Source organism: Eurytemora carolleeae, unplaced genomic scaffold (assembly GCF_000591075.1).
Source record: "Eurytemora carolleeae unplaced genomic scaffold, Eaff_2.0 scaffold375, whole genome shotgun sequence".
NCBI classification, from domain to species: Eukaryota; Metazoa; Arthropoda; class Copepoda; order Calanoida; family Temoridae; genus Eurytemora; species Eurytemora carolleeae.
The window spans coordinates 118,759-141,223 of NW_019396277.1; the positions used below are offsets into that span (position 1 = coordinate 118,759).

At 34.1% G+C, this 22,465-nt stretch overlaps 1 protein-coding gene across 7 annotated transcripts; it reads right to left on the bottom strand.

Moving 5' to 3' along the window:
* Window positions 1-124: 124 nt before the first annotated feature.
* Window positions 125-18,964, bottom strand: LOC111699978 (E3 ubiquitin-protein ligase Mdm2). Of its 7 annotated transcripts, XR_002764870.1 has the most exons (22): window positions 18,736-18,964; window positions 17,567-17,639; window positions 16,943-17,438; window positions 16,255-16,385; window positions 15,134-15,215; window positions 14,808-14,931; window positions 14,521-14,590; window positions 13,754-13,838; window positions 12,649-12,788; window positions 10,854-10,928; window positions 10,606-10,662; window positions 10,300-10,383; window positions 10,097-10,196; window positions 8,518-8,583; window positions 7,549-7,679; window positions 6,951-7,232; window positions 6,512-6,629; window positions 5,472-5,561; window positions 4,083-4,137; window positions 3,535-3,642; window positions 2,844-3,441; window positions 1,512-1,599 (listed from the first exon to the last, which is right to left on the bottom strand). XR_002764870.1 is itself a non-coding variant. In XM_023470783.1 (20 exons), exons 3-20 carry the CDS (start codon window positions 17,294-17,296, stop codon window positions 3,605-3,607), a joined length of 2,082 nt encoding a protein of 693 aa, XP_023326551.1. In that variant the 5' UTR covers window positions 17,297-17,438; window positions 17,567-17,639; window positions 18,736-18,964; the 3' UTR covers window positions 3,493-3,604. The 7 variants fall into 7 exon arrangements, 4 of the variants coding, with proteins under 4 accessions (XP_023326550.1, XP_023326551.1, XP_023326549.1 ...); XR_002764871.1 differs by lacking the exon at window positions 3,535-3,642 and having other exon boundaries at window positions 2,844-2,928; window positions 18,736-18,963; XR_002764869.1 differs by lacking the exons at window positions 2,844-3,441; window positions 3,535-3,642; window positions 4,083-4,137 and adding an exon at window positions 125-238 and having other exon boundaries at window positions 1,210-1,599; window positions 18,736-18,962.
* Between the last annotated feature and the right edge of the window lie 3,501 nt (window positions 18,965-22,465).

Below are 22,465 nucleotides of genomic sequence, written 5' to 3' on the forward strand. Positions count from 1 at the left end.
TAAGACGAATTTTTCAAAGTTTTTCACATCTTCTTTCTCATCAGTTACAAGAAAATATTAAAAATAATTTATTTATAATGTACAAATAATAATTCTATCAACACTAAATAATAATAAAAATTTATTTATTTAATAATTTTATTTCTGTGTATTTATTAGTCCTCCAGATGTTAGAATCAACACAGTTACCGAAATAAGTAATTATAATAGATTTAGAACAATACCAAAACTTTAAAAGCTTAGAAAAAAATTTCCATTAAAAACTTGACATTAATTTGGTCCGGATATACAGGATGTCCCACGATGACAGCAGCAAGACGAAATGATGGACGCCTTTGATCTTTGAATTAATATTCTCGTAAGCTTAATTTTATGATTAAAATCCTGGAGTTAAAGATGACGAAATGCCCCTAGTCTTGGCATTTCCAAAATGTGGTCTGCCTTATATGTGCTTATTACCGGAGATATGAAGGATTTCGTTTAAATTTGGTTTTATCTAATAAAATTTAAATCTGAACAAAATTTTTAATATCTCCAGTAATATTTACAGCACAAAAAAAGGCAGATCACAGTTTGGAAATGAAGCCCTTGGAACAGAGTGGTTATCATTTTGAGAATCATAGTACCGAATGTCATAAAATAACTTTAGCGTTCAAAGACGACTTTCAAATCGTCTTGCTACTGTAGTGTTTTCTGAGACACCTTATTTATAAGAACACCACCAAATAGAGAAGAGAAAACTCACAGCAAATACATTGACAAACAGGAATAGATAAAAAGAACTTACATTGATTACACTTGTTGTTGTCACAACACAGTTTTATATTTAAAATCTAACTTAAGCTTCAAATGTAGGCCTGGGCAACTTGCCATTAACGATGAAAACCGTACATTTTTACAACTTTAAAAATCTATTTCAGACCGTATTTCATTGATGGTATTTTAGTTTATGTTGGGCAAAAAAATCAACATCTGTTATCGGAAAGTTGCCAAGGCCTCAAGTCACGTACAGTTCATTAAACAATTAAGTGTCCGTAGGCGAATATAAAATTTAAGGAAGATCCGACAAAAATATTTTAATTTTCATTTTCAAAGCTAATGATATTAGGGATTTGAACCCAACAACTCCAAGCCAACCTGGAGGTACCATTGGCATTATCAAAAAGAAGTTTAAAAAGTAAATTTTTTTCAAGCGATAAAAATACTTACCCTTATCACTCCAGTTTTGATAATTTAAAGGAATCTCTAAATTCTGCTGAAAAATATGAACTCTACCATATGTTGAGTTGAAATTAAAAAGCTTCTCACAATCAGAATAATTTTCACTGTTGTTAAATATACTTTTTAGTCTTAATTTCAAACTATTATCACACAGATCAAACCTGTAGAAGACGTCTTTACGACTTTCAGATTTTAATTTTTCACCATTACAGTGTCTGATAATCTTCGATGATTCCGTATTTTCCTTTTTCTTCTTTTTATATTTGATCCGAGAATCTAACCCAGAATTACTTTTGTATACTTTTCTATTTTCCTCCTGCACAGTGGACACCCGGCCTGCTTCTTCCATAGAATCTTTGCACAGGGGTAACAGCAAATCTAAAATTTAATAATAAATTACTTCAGTATTAAACTCATTGACAATAGTCCATAGGGGTATATACAGGGTGTCCCAAAAAACATGGGAATTCAGTGACGAATTCGATATCGTCTTTGTTATGAATTAGCGTTGTAATACCTAATTTCAAAAGCCTTAATATTATTATGTCTTCTAGAGTTTATTTAAGAAAAGGGTAGAAGACTGCAAAGATGTGTCTATAATGTCTCCGCACGATGAACATTGAATACGGACAAGTTTACTGTGTTTGTATACTGTAATTTTCTTGTTTTACTAAGTACAGCCTGTTGCAGTCAAAACATAAACAAACAAAATGTAAACATAGCAGACGAAACTCTTACAGATTACAGCTTTCTCAGTAGGTATCACTATACTAAATCAAAGAATTATTTGTAAAGACGATATCGAATTCGTCACTGAATTCCCATGTTTTTTGGGACACCCTGTATTTAAAGGGGTGGGGGTTCAGGGGCCACGATATTTGAAAATCTGGAAATATCAGTTTTTACACCTTTTCAAATACTTTATACCACAGTTCTTTAATTTCCCATTCCCCAATACAGCTAAGAAGAAATCTAAAACATCTGGGGGTTGATGGTAGGAATGATTTTTCCATAAAATAAGTATTCCCATACATTTTCTGTTTTTTGCTTGCAATGCAGGAACATGTCCAATCCTGAACCCTGCACAGGAACATCAAATTATGAGGTGAAATAGTGAAAAAAATAAACAAACAGAAAAATTTATTGTAACAACATTTTACAGCTCACTGTGACAAGATCAAGGTTATCTGTTATTACTGTCAGACACTTTATCAAGCAACACAAACTAGGAAAGGTCAGTTCTAAACAATATGGCCACTCTCCTAAAATTTAAACTATTTGCTTGACAGGTTCAGCATATATCAGTTAAATCAAAGATAAGTTTATTAATACTAGTACAGCTTAAGTAAAATTACATTAAATTATGGGATGGATGATGATAGCATTGTCCTCAACTTTCCTTGAAGATTTGTGAAAATCATATTCAAAATTATATTCAGCATATAATTCTAAAAAACAATTTAATTGCTTCAGCCTTCACACTACCCTTATTTTCATATTGCACTTGTCTACAATACACTCACCGAATTTACAGTGGAATTTTTTAGAAATATGACACAATAAGATTTCTGAATAGGATGTGAACCTTTGAATATCAATGTGCTATTCAATCAATTATTAACCTTGGTTATGCAATGTGTAGTACACAACAATCTTGATCTTCCCAGGAGGAGTTCTGTTCCTCATATTATTCTCATTCTCAAAAATCTGAAAAGGAACCAAACATGGAACTCCCAGACTGCCTTCAGAGTGCAATGCACCACAGTGCAGATAGCGGTCTGGAGTTCAAGCCGGGTAGGAGGAAACATTTATAATGCCTGTGCCCCTTTGGTACATCCCGGAGTTTAGCATGTTCTAGATTATTTAATCCTACCTTAGATGAAAACTACGGGTAGGATTTGATTGTCCATTTCTATGCGAGTAATCATTAAACCAAAAGGTTTCGAGTTGCCATCTGCAGTCTGCATGAATTACCTTTAACTGCTGCTGCCTTGATAAGTCTTTTACTACATAGCTTCACCTTAGGTTGTAAAAATTTATGTATTTGCTTGTGTGCACTGGGTTCCATCTGAATCCCTATCCATATTAGAAGTTATTCATAAACCTCAATTATTAGATCTGCGTCATGGCAAATGTCACAGGTTGGCAGGCATGCAAACTTTCCTCATATTTGCAATCTTCCAGTGCATGCCTTCCAAAATGCTTGCAATAAGTCCAGAGCTAGAAGTAAAATATTTTATCAATCCACTACCTTTAACAATCTGCATAAAATTACTAGTTATAAAATGTATTCTTGCTGCATATGATATCTACCAATTAATAAGAGTGTCCATTCAAACAGATGAGCGTCTGAGCTGCAGCTGACCAGCCAAGTTGCTGAGCTTCATGGTAGTTCTAGTATCATGTTGGCAGGCACGCACACTTCACAGATTTTTTATATCCAATTTGCAATCTTCCAGTGTGACCTTCCAAACCTTGCAATAAGTCCAGGGCTAAAAATAGAATCTTTAGCCAATTACTGCCTTTTGTAATCTGCATTAAATTACTGTAAATATATAATCTTCCTGCATAAAAATCTCCCTGAATTGCTACAGTTTCCACGCCATCAGATAAGCTGCTAAGCTGCAGCTGACTAGCTATTTGCTGGGGTGCAATTTTACTTAATATCCAGTTTTAAAAGGTCTCTGAAAATTCAGGTTCTAGATAAGCTTCATGGTAATTGTGGAATCATTTTAGCCGGCATGCACACTTCTCAGAGATTCTTTGTTCAACTTGCAATCCTTAAGTGCATGCCTTCCAATATGCCCTTCCTGAGCCCAGAGCTAGAATTTGAATGCTTGACCGCAATGTTAATTTGTTACCATAGTTCCAAGTCCACAAGAAACCAAGGATTCTGCAGCGGGTTAATTCCCAGGTCTAAATATGACAAAAGTATAGTTTCAACCTTTACAACAAAGATGCAACTGCAAGAAATAAAATTTAATAAAAATTTGTTCGAGTAGTCAGTTTTAAGCAATAAAGATTTTTGATTCCAAAAATTCTAAATAATTTGTGCTTCAGATTTTTGATAGATCTAATTGGGGTAACTCGGTTCCATAAATCTGCAGTTGCAACACTTTTAAACATTGAAAATATTTACCTCTTTCATTGCTAAGATTGGCATATAAAATACCAATTGTTACAATGAGTTTATCATCTTCTTGGTTAATAATAGGTTCGATTAAAAAGATAGTTAAATTCAATTCATATTGTCATTAATTGCGGCACTTAAGTTTCTCACTTCAGGATTTTCCACTTCTGGATTTAGAACAGACACTAACCTGAACCCCCAGAGATGGCTGAGAAAGCATATGAGGGTTAAGGATGGCAGAGAGAGGGTCTGTATTGCTATTTCAATTTACAGCACTGATCCATCTCTCCCCTCCCTTCCCTCCTCATATACAAATGTCTTCCTGGACCAAATTTTTCATATCAGGATTTTCTGAAGATTCTTTTTTAGTCCCAATTCATCTCGTTCCTGTTCGGTTTTAATATTCAAGTTTGTCAAGACTTTGTCTTCATTCTTCCTTCTGATTTTTAAAATGTTGATTCTTTTTCTTGCTTCTATTTTCACTGATGTATATTTAAAACCTTACCATGAAACTAAATTAAGCAGCAACAATATCCTGTAGTTTTGTTTTAGGGTACATAGAACAATAGGATAAGTTTCTGTGCACAATTATTTGTTAAAATTGAGTCATCCATGGACAGTAGAACCCAAAACTGCTCAATTTTGTAAACATTTTTCACCTGTTAAGGAGCTTAAATTTAGAATTCATGGGGAAAAAACACACAAAAAATCTGTATTTTCAGGCATGTATATTGTATATCATAGCTCGTAAATTTTGAATCAACGTAACTAATTCAAATAAAGAGAATTTAAGGTTTTAATCAATGAACAATTAATTAACTGATTTAGATGGTTTCGCAAATTCGAAAGTTACAAGCTTACATCTATACATCTCACTCTCTGTCTACAAAATAAACTTACTCGTCTAATTGTCAAATTAAAGTTGGTTTTAAGTTCCAACAAATAATACATATAATATAAAAAAAGATTATACTAGTTCAGGAAAAACGATGTTGTCAAAAATAAAATAACTTCATGATGGATAGATTGTTATTAATTGTTCCAAGAACACAAATGACAATAAAAAAGGCGTACATTATCTAGGAGAACAAGGCTTTAGAAATAAGTGTATTTATAATACCTGGTGACAAATCCGTCCATGAATGAGTCCAGCATTCTTTGGTCTCACATAGCACAGCAGACATAGGTTGGATACTGCTCCATCCTTTAACTGTAAGTAAATTTCTTAAGTTTAAAACTTTCAAATCTTTTTAGACAGTGCTTAGGCTCCATTTAGTTTTGATGCAGATCCAGATCCGGATCCTGGATCCGCACTGAAAAAAAAAATGGATTCGGATCCAAATCCGAATCCGGATCCAGGTTATTTCTTTAAAATTTACCCACTTTTTTTAACAAACAGAATTTTCATTTTTTTGCTTATTTTTATGCAAAACTTTATAAAGCATTCAGAAATCAGAAAGTTTTAATAATCTCTCATTTTTCAATAGTTCAAATTTGGGTTTTGAGAGTAAACATTTTTTTGCAGTTTTGGGTTGATATTTTACCCCATTGGATCCGGATCCGTGGATCCGCAAATTTTTGCGGATCCGAATCCAGGATCCATCGGATCCGATCCCTAAGCACTGATTTGAGAAGTTTAGCAAATGAATTTTCAATGTATGAGAAATTGGTATGGGTCCATGAAATTTTACATTATCAAATTTTTTATTTCTTATTTGGATTTATTCAACAATATTTACATTACAAGCAAACTGTCCGGCCTTCACGAGGATCTTTAGGTGCATGCAAAGATAATGTAGATATAAATACAGAGTTACCGCATCAGGGCATCTGACATGTGTTTACGTGCTGCAAAATTCATGTAAAATAGCATTTAATGTTTTATTAATATTAAAAATATTTGTATTTCCATAATTACAGTTACTAAGTACAAGCCACGCTCCCCCCCCCCCCCCCCACCCTCGGAACCACTTACCTCACTGTAGAAATATACAACAACCCCAAAATATACACCTCGATTGATTTATTAATTCAAAATATACAGATACATGCAGCTGACTGTTTAGTAAATCTCTATCAGGCTAGATAGGCAGGATGGTCCGTCACTGATCCATTTAAGACTACCTGATCTATGGGTGCAAGCAATAGTAGGGGTTCTACCTGGGCTTTCAATCGGTCTGTAGCAAGGTTGCATTCCTCCACCAAGACTACACTCCCGGTTTCCCTGGAATCCAACAAGTTTTTTGAAAACGTCTTCTCCAACCCATCCTTCACCTTACTAAAATAAGGGTATGTTGCGTTAATCGGATACCAAATAAGCCTTGATTTATGTTTTGTTTTAATTTCTTTCATAGTTAAGTAATTAGTATTCAATTTTATTTCTAAACAGAACTATTTCTAATTCTTTGATAAAATATGTAGTTTTTATTTAAGCTTTTAACAATGAACATATGTTTACTTCATCTAATGCAAACAAAAAATGAATTGCTGATAATGCGTAATATTTCAACTACAGTTGAAATTCAAATATTAAACGCAGTAAATAGAGGTATTTTTCCCCAAGAAAAATAACCAAGCTGTCTGATCAATGCAAACTAACCTTACAACCTCCATCTCTTGGGAATTACATCCAGACTCAACAGTTATACATTCTGTCTGGGAACTACATGCAGAATCGACTGATGTACTATCGGTCTGTGAACTACAGCCTGACTCCACATACGCACTGTCTGTGTCATCTTTTTCCATGATACGCTGGGATCGAGCAACATTGCGCGCACGGTTGGACTTCATGTTTTTTGGCCGGTCAGCTTTCCAGGTTTTCAGCTCTAACCAGCAAGTGCTGCAGTACCTTAGGTTGAACATGGAAGGTCCAATACACCTAAATAGAGATTGTCCAGATCATCTGAACATAGGCCAGCTTTTCAGATATGTTTGCACATGTGGTTATTTCTTAAAGCCCATATCCATATTAAACATTAGAAAGAATCAGTACTTCAGCAATAAGCATTGCATTTTTGATTGATTATAGGATACTCTATATCGATTTCGAATTCTTCATCTTGCAAGTTAGAATCTTTCTGCAACAAATAGCGTTCCGAACAAAATGGGCGGGCTATGAACTTGTGCAGAAGTGCCCTTAAGTTCCTAATCAACTAGACCGATCATATGTCGGGCATTAATTTAATTGTTTATACCTTGCACACTTATTAATTTCTGATTTGAATTTAGCTTTGCTCTTGTCCTCCTTCTCCTCCTCGTTCTCATCATTCTTATACATCTCCTCGTTGTCCGCCCAACAATCCATATCCCCATCATTCACCTCAACCTGCATATTTTACAGGGGTGTTTATTTTCCTAAAACATCATTCCCCCCAGAAGTTATTTATCGTTTTTTTCCTCACTGAGTTGGTAAAATAAATGATTTTTTGGGTAAAAAGTATAAAAAAGAATAAAAAAAACTTGCCTTTTGATGTTTTTATTTTTATTTTTCCCCCACAAATCATCAAAATCTCCCCCCCCCCCACCGGGGGTTATTCTTAAAAAATATATAATACACCCCCTGATTTTTTACAAATTTCAAGAACAAGAACAACTTTTTTAGAAGTTAGTTTTAATTAAAAAAATCTTTATTGCGATGAAAATGTTAAATCAGAAACAGATTTTGACATTCTCAACCAGGTATTATAACCCAGGGTATAGGTTTGTTATTGAAGTATTTATCCTCCCCCCCCCCCTCCCAATAAAGTTAGATCTTTTTCAGGTTTTATTTCCAAATTTGATTTTCTAAGGGGGAGGGGGAAATGAAAGAGAAAAATTTGGGAGAAAACAAAATAATGATTCACTCTCAAAGCTTCCAATATACAGTTTAACCCAGAACTTTGGAGACGTCCAAATTTATTTAAAAAGGTCGTTTTCTTAACTTACTGATAATGAAATACTGCAGATATTTAGTTATTTTAATTAACCAATTATATTGAGCTCTTTAAAACTGTTCCCGCATATCCAATATTCGTGGCTATTTATTTTTACATTTACTGAGATTCCGGTATTACTATCAAAACCAATTGGAAAATTGTCAAAAAGACATTTTATAATTTCTTTCGATCTCTCCAAAGTACTGGGTTGAACTGTTTAATAGACCCAGGACAAAAAATATATCGAACCTTGTGGGCAACAAAGCTGGTGTTGATATCAGAATCCTCTCCACTACTATACTTACTGTTATCATCCTAAATAAGAAAAAAAAAAATTTAAAAATTAACGTGTATTTCTTCAATTCTTGAATTCCCCTGTAATTTCTTACTAACAATCAGCAATTACCTAATGTTCAGACCTAGATATTGATCATGCCTTGATCCTATACCTAGATATTGATCATCCTATACCTAGATATTGACCATGTGTCCAACTTTAACCCTAGATATTGTTCATGAGTCCAAATTTAACCCTGGATATTGTTCAAGTGTCCAACATTAACCCTAGATTTTGTTCATGTGTTCAAATTTAGCCCTGGATATTGTTCATGTGTCCAACATAAGCCCTAGATATTGTTCATGTGTCCCATTTTATTCCTGGATATTGTTCATGTTTCCAAAATTAACCCTAGATATTGTTTATGTGTTCAAGTTTAACCCTAGATATTGTTCATGTGTCCAACATTAACCCTAGATATTGTTCATTTGTCCAATTTTATTCCTGGATATTGTTCATGTTTCCAACTTTAACTCTGGATATTTCTTTGCGTCCAACCCTATACCTAGATATTGTTCATGTTTCCAACTTTAACTCTGGATATTTCTTTGCGTCCAACCCTATACCTAGATATTGTTCATGTGTCCAACATTAACCCTAGATATTGATTATGTCACCAACCCAATACTTGGATATAATTCATATTTCCAAGTCCAACCCTATCCGTAGCTATTCTTTAATTAGATATCTGCTATTCCTGGATACTATTCGTGTCTCCAATCCTATCTGGATATTTTTCATGTGTACAAACCTATACCTGTATATATTTTCATGTGTACAAACCTATACCTGTCAAGCCCTAAACATTGACATTTATCATGTGTCCAGCCCTATAACTAGAGATTTGTCTTGTTTCCAGCCCTATACCTGGACATTTGTCATGCGTCCAACCCTATTCCTGGACATTTATCATATGTCCAAACCTTTACCTGGAAATTTGTCATGTGTCCAGCCCTGTATCTGGACATTTGTCCAGTGCTTAGGATCCATTTAAATTTGATGCGGATCCGGATCCTAGAACCGCATTGGAAAAAAATGGATCTGGATCCGGATCCGGATCCAGGTCATTTCTTTAAGATTTACTGAATTTTTTTAACAAAAAATAATTTTCAAAGTTTTTGTTTTATTTTTTTCGCTTATCTTTATCCTAAAACTTGATGAACCATTCAGAAATGAGGAAATTTTTATAATCTCTCTTTTTTCAAAAGTTCAGATTTGGGTTTAAGGTGTAAAAAAGTTTTTTTTGTAGTTTTTGGTTGATATTTTACCCCCGTGGATCCGCATATTTTTGCGGATCCGGATCCAGGAAGCCAAAATCTTGCGGATCCAATGGATCCGGATCCTAAGCAATGCATTTATCATGTGTCCAACCCTATACCTGGACATTTATCATGTGGTCAGTCCTATTCCTGGACATTTATCATGTGTCCAACCTATACCTGGACATATGTCCGACCCTATACCTGAACGTGATCTATATGTAATGTATACCTGGAGAGGTCTGGTCTCCTCGTCTCCTGTTTCAATCTCGTATTCCACATCAAAATTATCATCCCCTGATTCTACTTCAGACCCTGTATCAGCTGTATCACTACAAAGAACAGAGTTATAAACAAGAATAACTTAGTAATATTTTTTCAACAAAATTCCCTTGCAATTAGCTGTTTAAAAAGTTTTTATTCAAAATATTTTACCTTTCAATTTTTGCCTGTTTAGCTGGGCTAGAAACCTCATCAGGTGAAGATCTCTTTAGCTGGTTGCAATAATTCGCAATCAATCTACAAAATCAAAAAGTTAAAAATTTGTAAAGATTAGTGTCAATTCAAACATTTCACCAAATTAGAGAAATTTTCCTGCTTTTTTTTGAAGCCATAATATCAATATTTCTCTCCATTTAAGCAAAAAAGAAGAAAAAAATTTAGACTCTGTGACATTCAAGATGGGGGGTGGGGGATGGATGAATTCTTTTGAGATCCCTTTAAAGTTTTTAGTTGACTTACTCAGCAGGTGATGAGGCTGCCCTGTTAAGAGCTGGAAATCCAGAGAGAGTAATTCCACTAAAATAAATTAGAAATATAAAGATGAATCTTTGAATCGTTGAATCATTGAATCGTTATTTCGTTAAGATTATTTGTTGAAATATTGATCTATTACTTCAAAAAAGTAATTATCTTTTACAATTTGCAAAAATCGCGATTTTTTATAAAAGTTTTTATAAAATTTTACAATTATCAAATGAAATAAATACCTATCACGAGAATTCCCATATTCTTCCGGAAACTTCTTAGGATCAACATAAGTCAGCTGACTACGTATCAGAGTTCTACAAATATAATTTTTCAATTTTAATCCCATCTGCGATTCAGATCTACTCTTGAAACCATTTCTATAGGGCACTACTGAGGCCGAATTTAAAGAATTTGAGCCGCGACCTAAATTTTAGACGAGGCTTAATTATGGTTGTTTCCATTTAAAGTTGTATTCAATCTTTCAAGATTCAAGAGGGCACTCAATTGAAACCAGTTTTTGGTGGATATGAGACGCGGCTCAAATTTATTAAATTCGGACACTTGACTATATTTGTCAAAAAACTGTTAGCATCTTACTATAGTTCTGAGCAGAAGGCCCAAGCCCTAGCAATCATAGTTCATTTGACGCGTTCCCATCTTAATATATATTTATGCATAAATATTTATACAGGGTGAGTAAAAATCAGGGATTATCAATGTTTTGTACAAAATTTTCAAAAATTTGATTTTGTTCGGATTTTAGGCATTAATAATAAGAAAGTGAAAAAAAATTCCAAAATATTTTTGGAGCATTGAAAAAAAAATCCGCGAAACCAATTTTTATTTGAAAAATTAGACTTTTTGAAAAAGTTGTTGGGAAATGTTTATTTTATTGTTTTCTAAAATTTTTAAAAAATTCATCAACAATTGCAATAACAGTTCTATGGTTTTAATTTGAAAACATTTACTGCCGATTTCCAGTCTAAATTTTTGTGGTTTTCATTTTAGATCTCATTCAATTTTTAATAAATTTTCACAACAATTTTTTTTAAAAAGTTAATTTTTTTTCAAACAAAAATTGGTTTCGCGGAATTTTTTAATGTTTCAAAAATAGTTTTGAATTTTTTTTATCACATTTTATTTTAGTTATGCCTGAAATCCGAACAAAATAAGAATTTTAAAAATTTTGTCCAAAACCTCGATAATCCCTGTTTTTTTTACTCACTATATATATATAAAAAAAACAAGGAGTATCGATTCAAATTCAAATTCAAAGATATATGTGATATATATATTTAAACTATAATTGCTAAGGCTCGGTCCTTCTGCTCGGAAATACCAAGCCTTGTTAGGACGTCTCTCCTTCCTATAAAAATTGTAAGAATAAAATGTAAAAAGCACTATATACTAATTTTAGTCTCACTGTACAGGGGCGGATACAGTAGTTTGCGAGGGGTGAGCCAACTTAGAATTTCTCTCCATTTTCTCTAGCTCTTCCCAATACTTTAGGGGGGAGAAATTTTCCAATGCACACGTGGGATCTTCAGGAAAAGAACGAGATTGAAAACAAAGAACTGGCAAGAAAACAAAGAAATGAATTTTAAGTTTAAAATACTAAAAGAAAACATTTAAACATGTCATCGTCTGATAAAAAAGGACCCAGGACCCAGACCGCCATCGGGCGAGCACCCGGCCCCCCAGGCCATCCGCAGATGAGGTATCACCCGGGGGCAGGCAGAACCGAAGTCCAGAAGTATACCCTACCACACCATACTTTGTCTGTCAATCTGTTTGTATCCAATAAACGTCAAACTGCAAAACAGATCGGACCCAATTTTTTTGTGGTAACTCACATTACCCCAGGGAAGGTTTATGAATAATCAAAATTTCAAAACTTAGCCTCCAACAAATTCTATGTTCATTAAATTTTGAAAATCCACGAAATTTTTAAAAATAAAATCTGCTCCTTTTTGGTCGTTTTTGTTTTACACTTGAAATAGAAGATGGGCGCAAAGCCTAGTAACTTATACTTACGTGACTTGAGTTCGATGGAAAGCGTGAACTTTAAATGCTTCTCCGAGAGGATCATTTTGAACGATGGCTAGCTTTATGTTTCGAGCATCAAACAGTTGAGATTTCCGGCTTAAAATATACTTCGAGACATACGCAGTTACCTACAAAAAATGTTAATAATGTTGTAGCTTTTAATAATAGCGTTTATGGACACGCAAATTATTATTATTATAAAGATTTATTCACACACAAAGATATAAATACATATATAAATGGTGTAGTTTAAATTTGTCTAAATATTTTTTTTTTAAATACAGGTTTCCAAAAGAAAAGAGAAAAATATGCAAAATTATGCACAAATAGACAACATTGATCATTACTCATTAGTGACATTACATAACATATTTATCATTTCAGTTATTACGTAATCATCGAATCCTTTTAAAAGTTCTTGTAAAACCGGAACTTTCCATGCATGTTCCAATGGGACATCAAAATATTTCATTTGTTTCTTAACTAACATTTTACTAAGATCCGAAGGATTTACAGAACAATCATTTGCAATAGAAAATAAATTTCTGCCAATTAATTCATGATAATGGAATATTTTTAATGGAAGTATGCAATTAACGTTAATGTTAATGTAAAATTTTACTCGACACCCATCCTCGCCTCCCTCTTAACTTTTCGTATTTAAACATTGTGAATCCCTGTTTTCCTATTCCTTCGTATCAGCTAGTCACCCAGGTGTTACAAAAGGGGAATCCCACCAAGAAGACCGTGTTTAAAGGAAGCAAAGGGAAATACGAATTTTATCATTCAAACCGGCGAGAGGGGAGAGGGGGGGGGGGACGTTTCTCACCGAAGAGAGGCAATTGCAAACTGGTAGACTTATTCTTTTAGTTTTTGCCATCTTAACCTTCGAAAGAGTTTGTCGAAAAGTAAGATACAAGATATCTTAAATATTCCCTTTTTAAAACATTTTTAGGAAAGTGGCAGAAATATGATAGCTTTAGAACCTTTTGGTATTTCACCAGTAGGAATGGGTAGCATTAAAAATAAGAAAGAACGGCAGAATAAAAATAATACGGTCAGATACATAATTTAAAGTTTCAAGCTCAATTACCTCAGAATATGTGAAGGATTTTTTGGTTTCATCAAAATCTTCCAAAGTTTTCAGAACAGAGTAAAATTTTTCTTTCAGCCAAAACCTGAAGTACAATTTAATGGATAAATTAACCAAAATGGAAGAATGATGAATGGGGTACAGTATAAATTTGTGCTTAGGATCCATTTTAGTATGATGCGGGCATCTGAATCCTTTATAAAATTAATTTCAGCTCAGGAATGTTTCTGAACTTTTTTTGCAAAAAATTTCTACTTCTGTTTGTAATTTTTTAGCAGAAGCTAAGGTTGCTTTCAATTCAATTCTAAGTTTTTTTATAGATATCTCACTTGGATCCGGATCTATATATTTTTGTTAAAAAATGTAAAAAAAATGCTTTATATTTTATATCTAGTCTCAATAACATTTTTAGAAACTAAGTAGTATAACTGGTTTTATGTATTCAAAGACACTTGAAGCTAATAGACCAATCTTTAAATGCATCTGAGGGTATTATCGGATAATGATCAAATTCAGACCATTTGTATCTGAAACTGAAACGCCATATTTAAGAAGATTTATAAAGAAAATCTGATAAGATATCAGAATAGCCACTAAAGTCTAAAAATCAGACAAGTGAAATAAGATCTAACAACCAGACCAGTATAATATAACCTGATTACAAGACAAGCTACAAAAATCTGATTATCAGACAAGTAAAATATAACCTGTTTACAAGACAAGCTGAAAAAATCTGATTATCAGAAAAGCTACTATAAGTATCTAACCTTGATGTAGAATCTTCCCAAACTTCAGGACTGGGTTGAGGTCGGGCATTAGGAGGGGGCACAATCTCAACTGAAATAATTTTGATTAATATTTATCAATTTTTTTTTAGATTGAAGAAACAGAAAACAATCACAAAGGAGTATTTATTTTGTTAAAAAACATTCCTTTGAGCTCCCTTATGAAGGGGTTTTAATACAGAAAAAAGAAAAAAATATTTGTAGAGGATGATATCAAGAAGTAGTTGAACTAATACATACCCCAGGAATTATTCTAGGATAACCCTTACCTTGTCTGGAGGGAGGAGGGGGTTGTTGAGTAACTGTTTTAGATCGAGGATCAGTCATTGTTAATCGACTTCGATGCTTTGTGTTTGGGACTCGAACTTCCATGGTAGGTGGGGGAGTGGGAACCTGTAAAGAAATTGTCAAATTGATTTGGCCTCATCTACTTGTTTCAGTTGTAAAAACCAAATCTAAGCCGGAAAAACAGGATTTACTTGAATTCAACTTTAAAACAAGCATAATTATACTACAAATTCTATTAATATGACAAAATGATCTAATCGTTAAAAAAGAACAATTGTAGACTATATTTACAAAGTTCTTTTTTTACCTGGACCGGAGGGAAAACGGCGCCATTTTCTCCCGGATCAGATCTTTCTTCGACTAGAATCAGCTGACGCATTATCAGCTCCCTATATTATACATTTATCAAGATTTTAAACAAAAAAGATTTTTAAAAACAGTTGTTGTAATTCTACGAGTCCCTGCTTTTCAAGAGGGTCCGATTCAAAATTGAATACCAATGAAACATCAAGATAAAATCGTCTTAAAAACGAGATTAAAAAGTGTTTAATTCTGTTAACTAAAGGTAGAGAAACCACAAATGAAAATGATCAGTTTACAAAAACAAAAACATGGATATGTAACAGACTAGGCTAAGTGTGAATCGGACACACCATATGAATGGTGCCTTGAAATTACCTTTACACAGTTCACCTGTTAAAGGTTATTCCAAACTATACAAATGACGCAACATAAAATATATTTTTTAAACCTTAGACTGCAATTATAAATAATTCAATAATCGTCGCCAAAAAATAAATATTATAATTGAATATTTATCCTACGGATCCCAGCGTTTGATAATGCAAGCAAAATTAGCACAAACAATCTTGATTGATGCAACAAGCTGCTATGCTATCTCTGCCACAGATGTTTTTTTCGTTTTATAAACCCTCTAGACGTGTTCCTAAATCCTGATAAAGGTTTGTCTACAATGATCTTCTACCCTTCTAATTAATTATACACCAAAAAAATTGTATACAAGAACTTTTTAATTACTCCCCTCTCCCTTTTTTTCCCGATTCTCCAGTAGTCCCCCCCCCTCTCTAAAATATTCGCAACCGAGATCTTATTTATATGACGCGAAGCGCTAAAAACATACCTTCAATAAAAATCGAAATCTTTAAAGAAATCATATATTTTAAGTCTTCATATTAATCTGGTATAAAAGTGAACAATTTTAATGAATTCAAGAACTAAAATGAAATGGTGAATGAAACCCATTTTTCCTGTATGCATTAAAACTTTCTGAGATTTCTATTTTGCAAAAATAAAAATTGTAATGAGAAAATACTTGGTTAACAAAATTTAACATCCATCCCTTTGCTCNACCTCCTTCACTCCTAAATTTACCCCTTACCTCTCACAACTTTATCATCCTGGCCCCACCTGATCTCTGTGACGTGGAGCGCCTTCATGTTGAGGGCCTCCTCCAGAAGAGGGCAGCACATTATAACAGAGGGATTCCATTCATCAAACATTCGTCTTGACTTGATCAGTTCTTTGAGCTCGAGCAGGATCTAGGATAGGACAGATAAGGTTCGGAGTTCGTCAATTCTACTCGATGTTAGGTATGTTCCCCAAGGCGACTTCCCAAGTGACAATTTCCCAAGTTATAACCTCCCAAAAGGCAACTATCCAAAGGCTAGTTTAGGCCTTCTGAGGACCGTTGGCTGCAATGGGGGCCGAGCGCTCCGCCTAGGATAGGATATGGGGCCGAGCGCTGTGGCTAGAACAGCCTTTGGAAAATGCCTTTGGGAAAGTACCTAACACCAAATCGCACTATTTCACAATAAGCTCTAAAAGATTTTTTTTTGGGTGAAAGTATCTAATTGAAGTTTTTCTGGGGGCCCCCATTTTCGAACTTTTGGGGGAGAGGGGAGGGGGTTATGATTTAAAAATATACACTGAATTAAACCAACACTAAATTGAATTTTGTTAAGAAAATATGTTTTTTTTCCGTTTGCCTATTTTATAATGACAATTTTTTATTTTAGTAAACTTTTGATTAGTTTGTCATTAAAAACAAAATGGATATAAAAAAAGGAAGCTGATAATGGATTAAAGAATGACATACCTCAGCAAGTGTATATAATTCCTGATGTCTGGTTGTATGCTCCATTATATATTGTAACAGCTTGGATCCCTGCTTGAACCTGTACTTGGAGTAGAGCATCCTCTTGTTCTCATCCTGGCTCTGGGCTGGAGTAAGGGTCTGACTAGGTTGAGTGGGTTGGGGGAGAGGCTGACTAAGTTGAGTTGGTTGTGAGATAAGTTGACTAGGTTGATTGGGTTGATGGACTTCTTCGGTACTTTTAGTTGACGAAACATGTTCACTATTTATTGACTTCGTTTGGTCCGATAAACGTCTATGGCGGTCTATTTTTGGACGGTCTGCTTCCGTGCAAGTATCCGAGTTATCAAGTCCCATTATGAAAATTTATAATTTAGGATAAATTGAACGAATAAAAGATTTGCTCAATTCGTCGTTCGTCGTCGTCGTTGTTGACAAAAAACCTCAACGAAATACATAGGATTATAAGAGTCTTCCAAGTTCAGAGAAACCATACTACCTAAAAATTATTATGCAAACTACTGATAAATATGCTCAGTGAAATCTATGATTTTAAGGGGATTTTTGCNAGTAAAAAATTTTATTAGTAATTTTTAAGTGTATTTAATAGGAAAAAAATAAATTTACCACAAAAATTCGAAGTCTGTATCCTAGAAAAAGTCGCCATTCTTATTGTTAACAGTAACACACACTCTAAAATCTAAAATATTATTATTTAAAAGCTAATAGAGCTCATTGATTTAAAGTTTTAACTAACATTAACTGCCTTAAAAGGAAATAAAAACTATTGACCGTCAAAGAAATTTACTAATTTTATCAGCTCTAACAAAATTTAGAGATTATGAACTTTTAAAAATAAAAATGTAGGATTGACACCGACAATATATTTTAGAGATTGAAAAATTTTTACAATACAAAAAAAGCTTCACAGAACAAAAATAACTCGAAAATTTCCTAGAGAAAGATTTTTGGCCCCCCGGCCCCCCTCTTATCAAATTTGTACATGAATCTCATTTTTAACAAAAGGATTAGGTTGGTCATGTGGCCGCAGCACCCGGCCCCCTACCCTGTCCTAGCCGCGGCGCTCGGTCCCATAGCCTGTCCTAGCCGCGGAGCTCGGCCCAGAAATTGGCCTAATCTAACCTAACCCAGAAAAATAAATATTTTTTGGTTGAAAATAGTTGAAATCAAGTACAAAATTAACAGGGGGGGGGGGGGGGGGGGGTCCAAAATCGTATAATACCGGACCCAATTATATTTCTTGTCGACATAAAACCGACAAAAAAGCACAATCTTTCCCCCCTGTAAAACACTAAAAAAAATATTGTTGCGTAAGAATCAAAAGTTAGAAATGAAGAAACAAATTGTTAACGTCTTTAAATGTACTTTGAAATCACTTTGAACGTACTTTGTGAAACAACTTTCGTTTAAACATTATTTCAACACAAAATTAGGAAAAAAAATTCTAAATCCTTTCGAGCCTAGATTGAACAGCTGATTAGTCATAAATGAAGCTAAAATTTGAACAAACAGAACTTATATTTGTATGTGAAATTTCCAAACGTTAACACAGCCAAAGGTGGCAGACGGTTCGACGGCTTTATTTTGTATTTCACAATGTTCTAGAAATAAGACTTATAAAACTCCCGATTTGCACTTTCATGATTTGTCTGCTCTGCTCTGCGCAGACGCAGTTTAGTAAAACGGCTGTTGTATATTCTGAATCCATTTCAATCGGTCGGGACTGGCTGCGCAGAGTCAAGGATTCTACTCAGTTCTAAAGAGAGGAAAGCTACCTGACTCCAGGATTGAATGAAACCCGCTTCGTGCTAGAATAAACTAGAATATCGGAGCTGCATTCGGATTGGCGTTTATAGGGTGGTTCACATTTTCAGATCTGTTCAGAGAACTTAATATTTGAACTTTCTGAATCGGGAGTTTATAGCAGCAAGTTTTAGAATTTGAATGATAGTGCGGTGGATTTCGTGGATTTACTGGCGGCAGCGGACGGACTAGACGGACAGATTGAAATAGAAAGATAATTCTGAGACTGCAGCAACTGATAGGAAATAGGAAGAATGGGAGCTGTCCGCTTAGCCTTAAACGTGGAGACGGAGTTTCTGTTTACTCTTATGATTTATATTTAAAGAGATTTAACAACGTACAAATGTCAAATTATGCTTAAATATTCGAGGGTGCTTAAGATTAGAGATCGCCATAAATTAATTAGATTATAATGTCTGCAGCGCAGCTCTTGCTTTAAGCAAAAATTTTTAAATCTTATCCTAAAATGGGGGACATGGAAACGCCTCAACACGGAAACGACTCAGTACACGGAAACGGATCAAAAATACGCGGAAACCCCTCAAAAACCGGTTTTTTGAGGCATTTCCGCGATTTCTTCAAATTTTTCGGAAATCCCTCTAAATTCAAATTTTGAGGAGTTTCCTCTTTTTTTTGATCGATTTCCCAGAAAATTGTATATCCGTTTCCCCTTTATTTTATTCAAATATTTTAGAGGGATTTCCCAATATTTTTGAGGGGATTCCCAATATTTTTGGTCTGTTTCCTCATATTTATGATCCGTTTCCGCTTTTTTTAAAAACTTTAAAATTGCAGATCTGTTTCCCCATATTTTTGATCGGTTTCCTCAAATTTTTGATCCGTTACAAAAATTTGAGGAAACCGATCAACAAATTGAGATTTTTAAAGTTTTTGAAAAAAGCGGAAACGGATCAAAAAAAAACGGAAACGGATCAAAAATTTGAGGAAACCGATCAAAAATATGGGGAAACAGATCAATTTTAATTGGTAGCTGAGTTTAAAACATTTCTTTCAAAGAAAGGAATTGAGTCTTTGTCACAAACTCTGATTTTCTAATCTCTAGTATCTTACCAACCCAGTGTTGTTGACCTTAGATATTTCAAACTTTTAATTCTGTTAAATGGAAAAATCTAAGTTTAAAATATCAATGGTTTACACCATCAGGTTCCGAAGATAAAGGGATAAGAAAATTTGAGTTTGTGACAAAGACTCAATTCCTTTCCAGTATTATACATTTACAAGCCTTCCCCCTTTCCATCATAGCATATCTAGAATATCAGAGCTTGGGTACATAAGTATGGCAATTGAGTAATGAGATATGACCCTCTCCCTCAGGGGCGGATTAGAGGGGGAAGGGAGGGGAATGGGCCTAAGGGCCACACCCGGAGCCCCAGGAGGTGGGGGCCGGCCCCCACTAAGGAAATTTATTATATGAAATAAAAGCATCAAGAGATGAAAGTCACACTGAAAAAAGAATTGAATAAATGACCTGAATCAGGGTTGGACTAAACCAATATCTCAGGGGGGGGGGCCAATATTTTTGGCCCCCTCCCCCCCATAACAATTGAACAAAAAGCAGTAAATTTCCAATTTCTTAGTTGTTATCACATTTAGACATTATACATATCAAAAATGAAACATTTTTATTGAGATAGATTAAGCATAAGTATGTCGCAAATATTGTAGCAAACCCTATATTTGTAAACCTGAACATACCTAGATATATTATGTTGAACATTACTATAAATCTAAATGCGCTTGTAAAAAGCTACACAAGATTTGTATTGCGATGAACCTAACCAAGCTACATCTGTCAATAGCTAGGTCAAACCTGTATTTTGATTAGCTTAACTATGCTTGTACATAACGTCATAGAACTTGTAACTACGTTGATTTGTAATAAAAACCGTGTCTGATCCCATTGCTGTACATCTGAACATACTTCGATAAATTAAGCTGTACATTGTCTGTGAATCCAAATGCGTTTATCCTTAACGACGCAAAACTTGTAATGCGATTAGACTAGCTACGTATTGTGATCCACTTAACTACAGTATATATATCTGTGCAAATCCTGTAGATACATATATTAACTTAAATGCAACATAGATTTCTAAATACACATCAGTTGTAAAATACACCGCTTTGATTACAGTGAGAGAGTAATTTGTTCCTTATTTAACGAACAAGCTAAAGAGATCTTACCCATTAGTTTGGCATTGATAGTTTACAAGCTTGTGTCCACGTTGACATTAAAGCCTATGAGATCTTGCTCGTGATTGGCATTGATAGTTTACAAGTTGTACCTGGATTGACACAGATCTGAAAGCAGTTTTAGGGGTAGGGGATTTACTACAGATTAATTCAACTTGTTGCACAGAACCCCAAATTTGTTCAGTTGTAGCCATATTCTGTTTGTTTTACGGTGTCAGAGAAAATATATTCCTTGAAAACCAACGAGAGGGTTTCAGTGTATCTGGTACGATCATATATACCAAAGAATACAGATAAATGTCCGGATTGACATTGATATTGAAGTATTGTTGAACTGACTAGTTCTTATGCCTCGCCAATCATAGCGAGAGGGATTGAGTATTGATACAGATAAAGCCATGGCTGGATAGTAAAGTATTGTTGAAAACTGAGTCCTTATATGCCTCGTAGACCAACGAGAGGGATTAAGTTGTACCTGGATTAATACGGGTCTGAATTGGCAGTTTTAGGAGTAGGGCATTAAATACAAGTATCTTATCGGTAAATAAGAAATAAACAATTAAGTTGCTGTCTGCAATTCATAATTTGAATAGGAATTTAAAATGTTTACCAATTATAACGAATTTTCCATAATAAACAATAAGGAACATTTTAGTATTTTTAACATTTTTACATATCTAATCAAAGGTAATGATGTTGGTGATTATCTATACTTTTTTGAGCGCTTACTAATAATTTAATAATTCCTTTTAATTAAAGGTATAATAAATTTTTACGGTAATAACCAGAAAGCTCAGAAATAGGAAGACGACTTTTAAAACTCAAGTTAGGCCAATTAAACTAGTTCACTGGACAACGAACATCAGAAATTGTACAGTGTAAATAAACCCTTTTCACTTAAATTGTGCTTTGCTAAGCTACTAGTAAAAATATTTGCTTTGTAGGTAACAACATCAAGCAGCTTAAATATTGCTATAATTTCGTCTTGCTATTCCAACGTTTTCTGGTTATCACTGTATAGAGAAAACAATTTTTAAAGGTATTTCAGTTCACGTCATTTATTCATAACTATTTTCGTTGTATCTCTCGTCCCTTGATGCTTTTATTATCTATATGTAAAATAAAGTTGTTATCTCTGTTTGGGTGTCTGTTTGTCCATTTTTGCCTCAATTTTGATTGGGGAACTCGGAAGACCCGTGGGAATGTTTTTAGCTTGGTTTTGAGATTCTAAGTTGAGTGGGTCCACTTTTATAACGAAAATTTAGTTCCTCGGTAAAATCGTTCAAGTCCGGGTAAACGGCGGTAGTAACTTGCAGTAATTCCCTGGCAGCGTTGGGTTTCCAAGCTAGTATTATACAGGGTGTCCCAAAAAACATGGGAATTCAGTGACGAATTTGATATCGTCTTTGTTATGAATTAGCATTGTAATACCTAATTTCAAAAGCCATAATATTATTATGTCTGCTAGAGTTTATTTAATGAAAAGGG

Bases quoted from the DNA above. Each gene is read 5' to 3' on its own strand.
- LOC111699978 (XM_023470781.1), bottom strand. From the start codon at position 17,296: ATGGGACTTGATAACTCGGATACTTGCACGGAAGCAGACCGTCCAAAA. The intron at 8,584-10,096 runs GTATACATTACA...TTTCTTATTTAG, and splicing joins AGGAGACCAGACCTCTCCAG to GATGATAACAGTAAGTATAG. The intron at 7,680-8,517 runs GTTCGATATATT...TAAAATATGCAG, and splicing joins CCAGCTTTGTTGCCCACAAG to GTTGAGGTGAATGATGGGGA.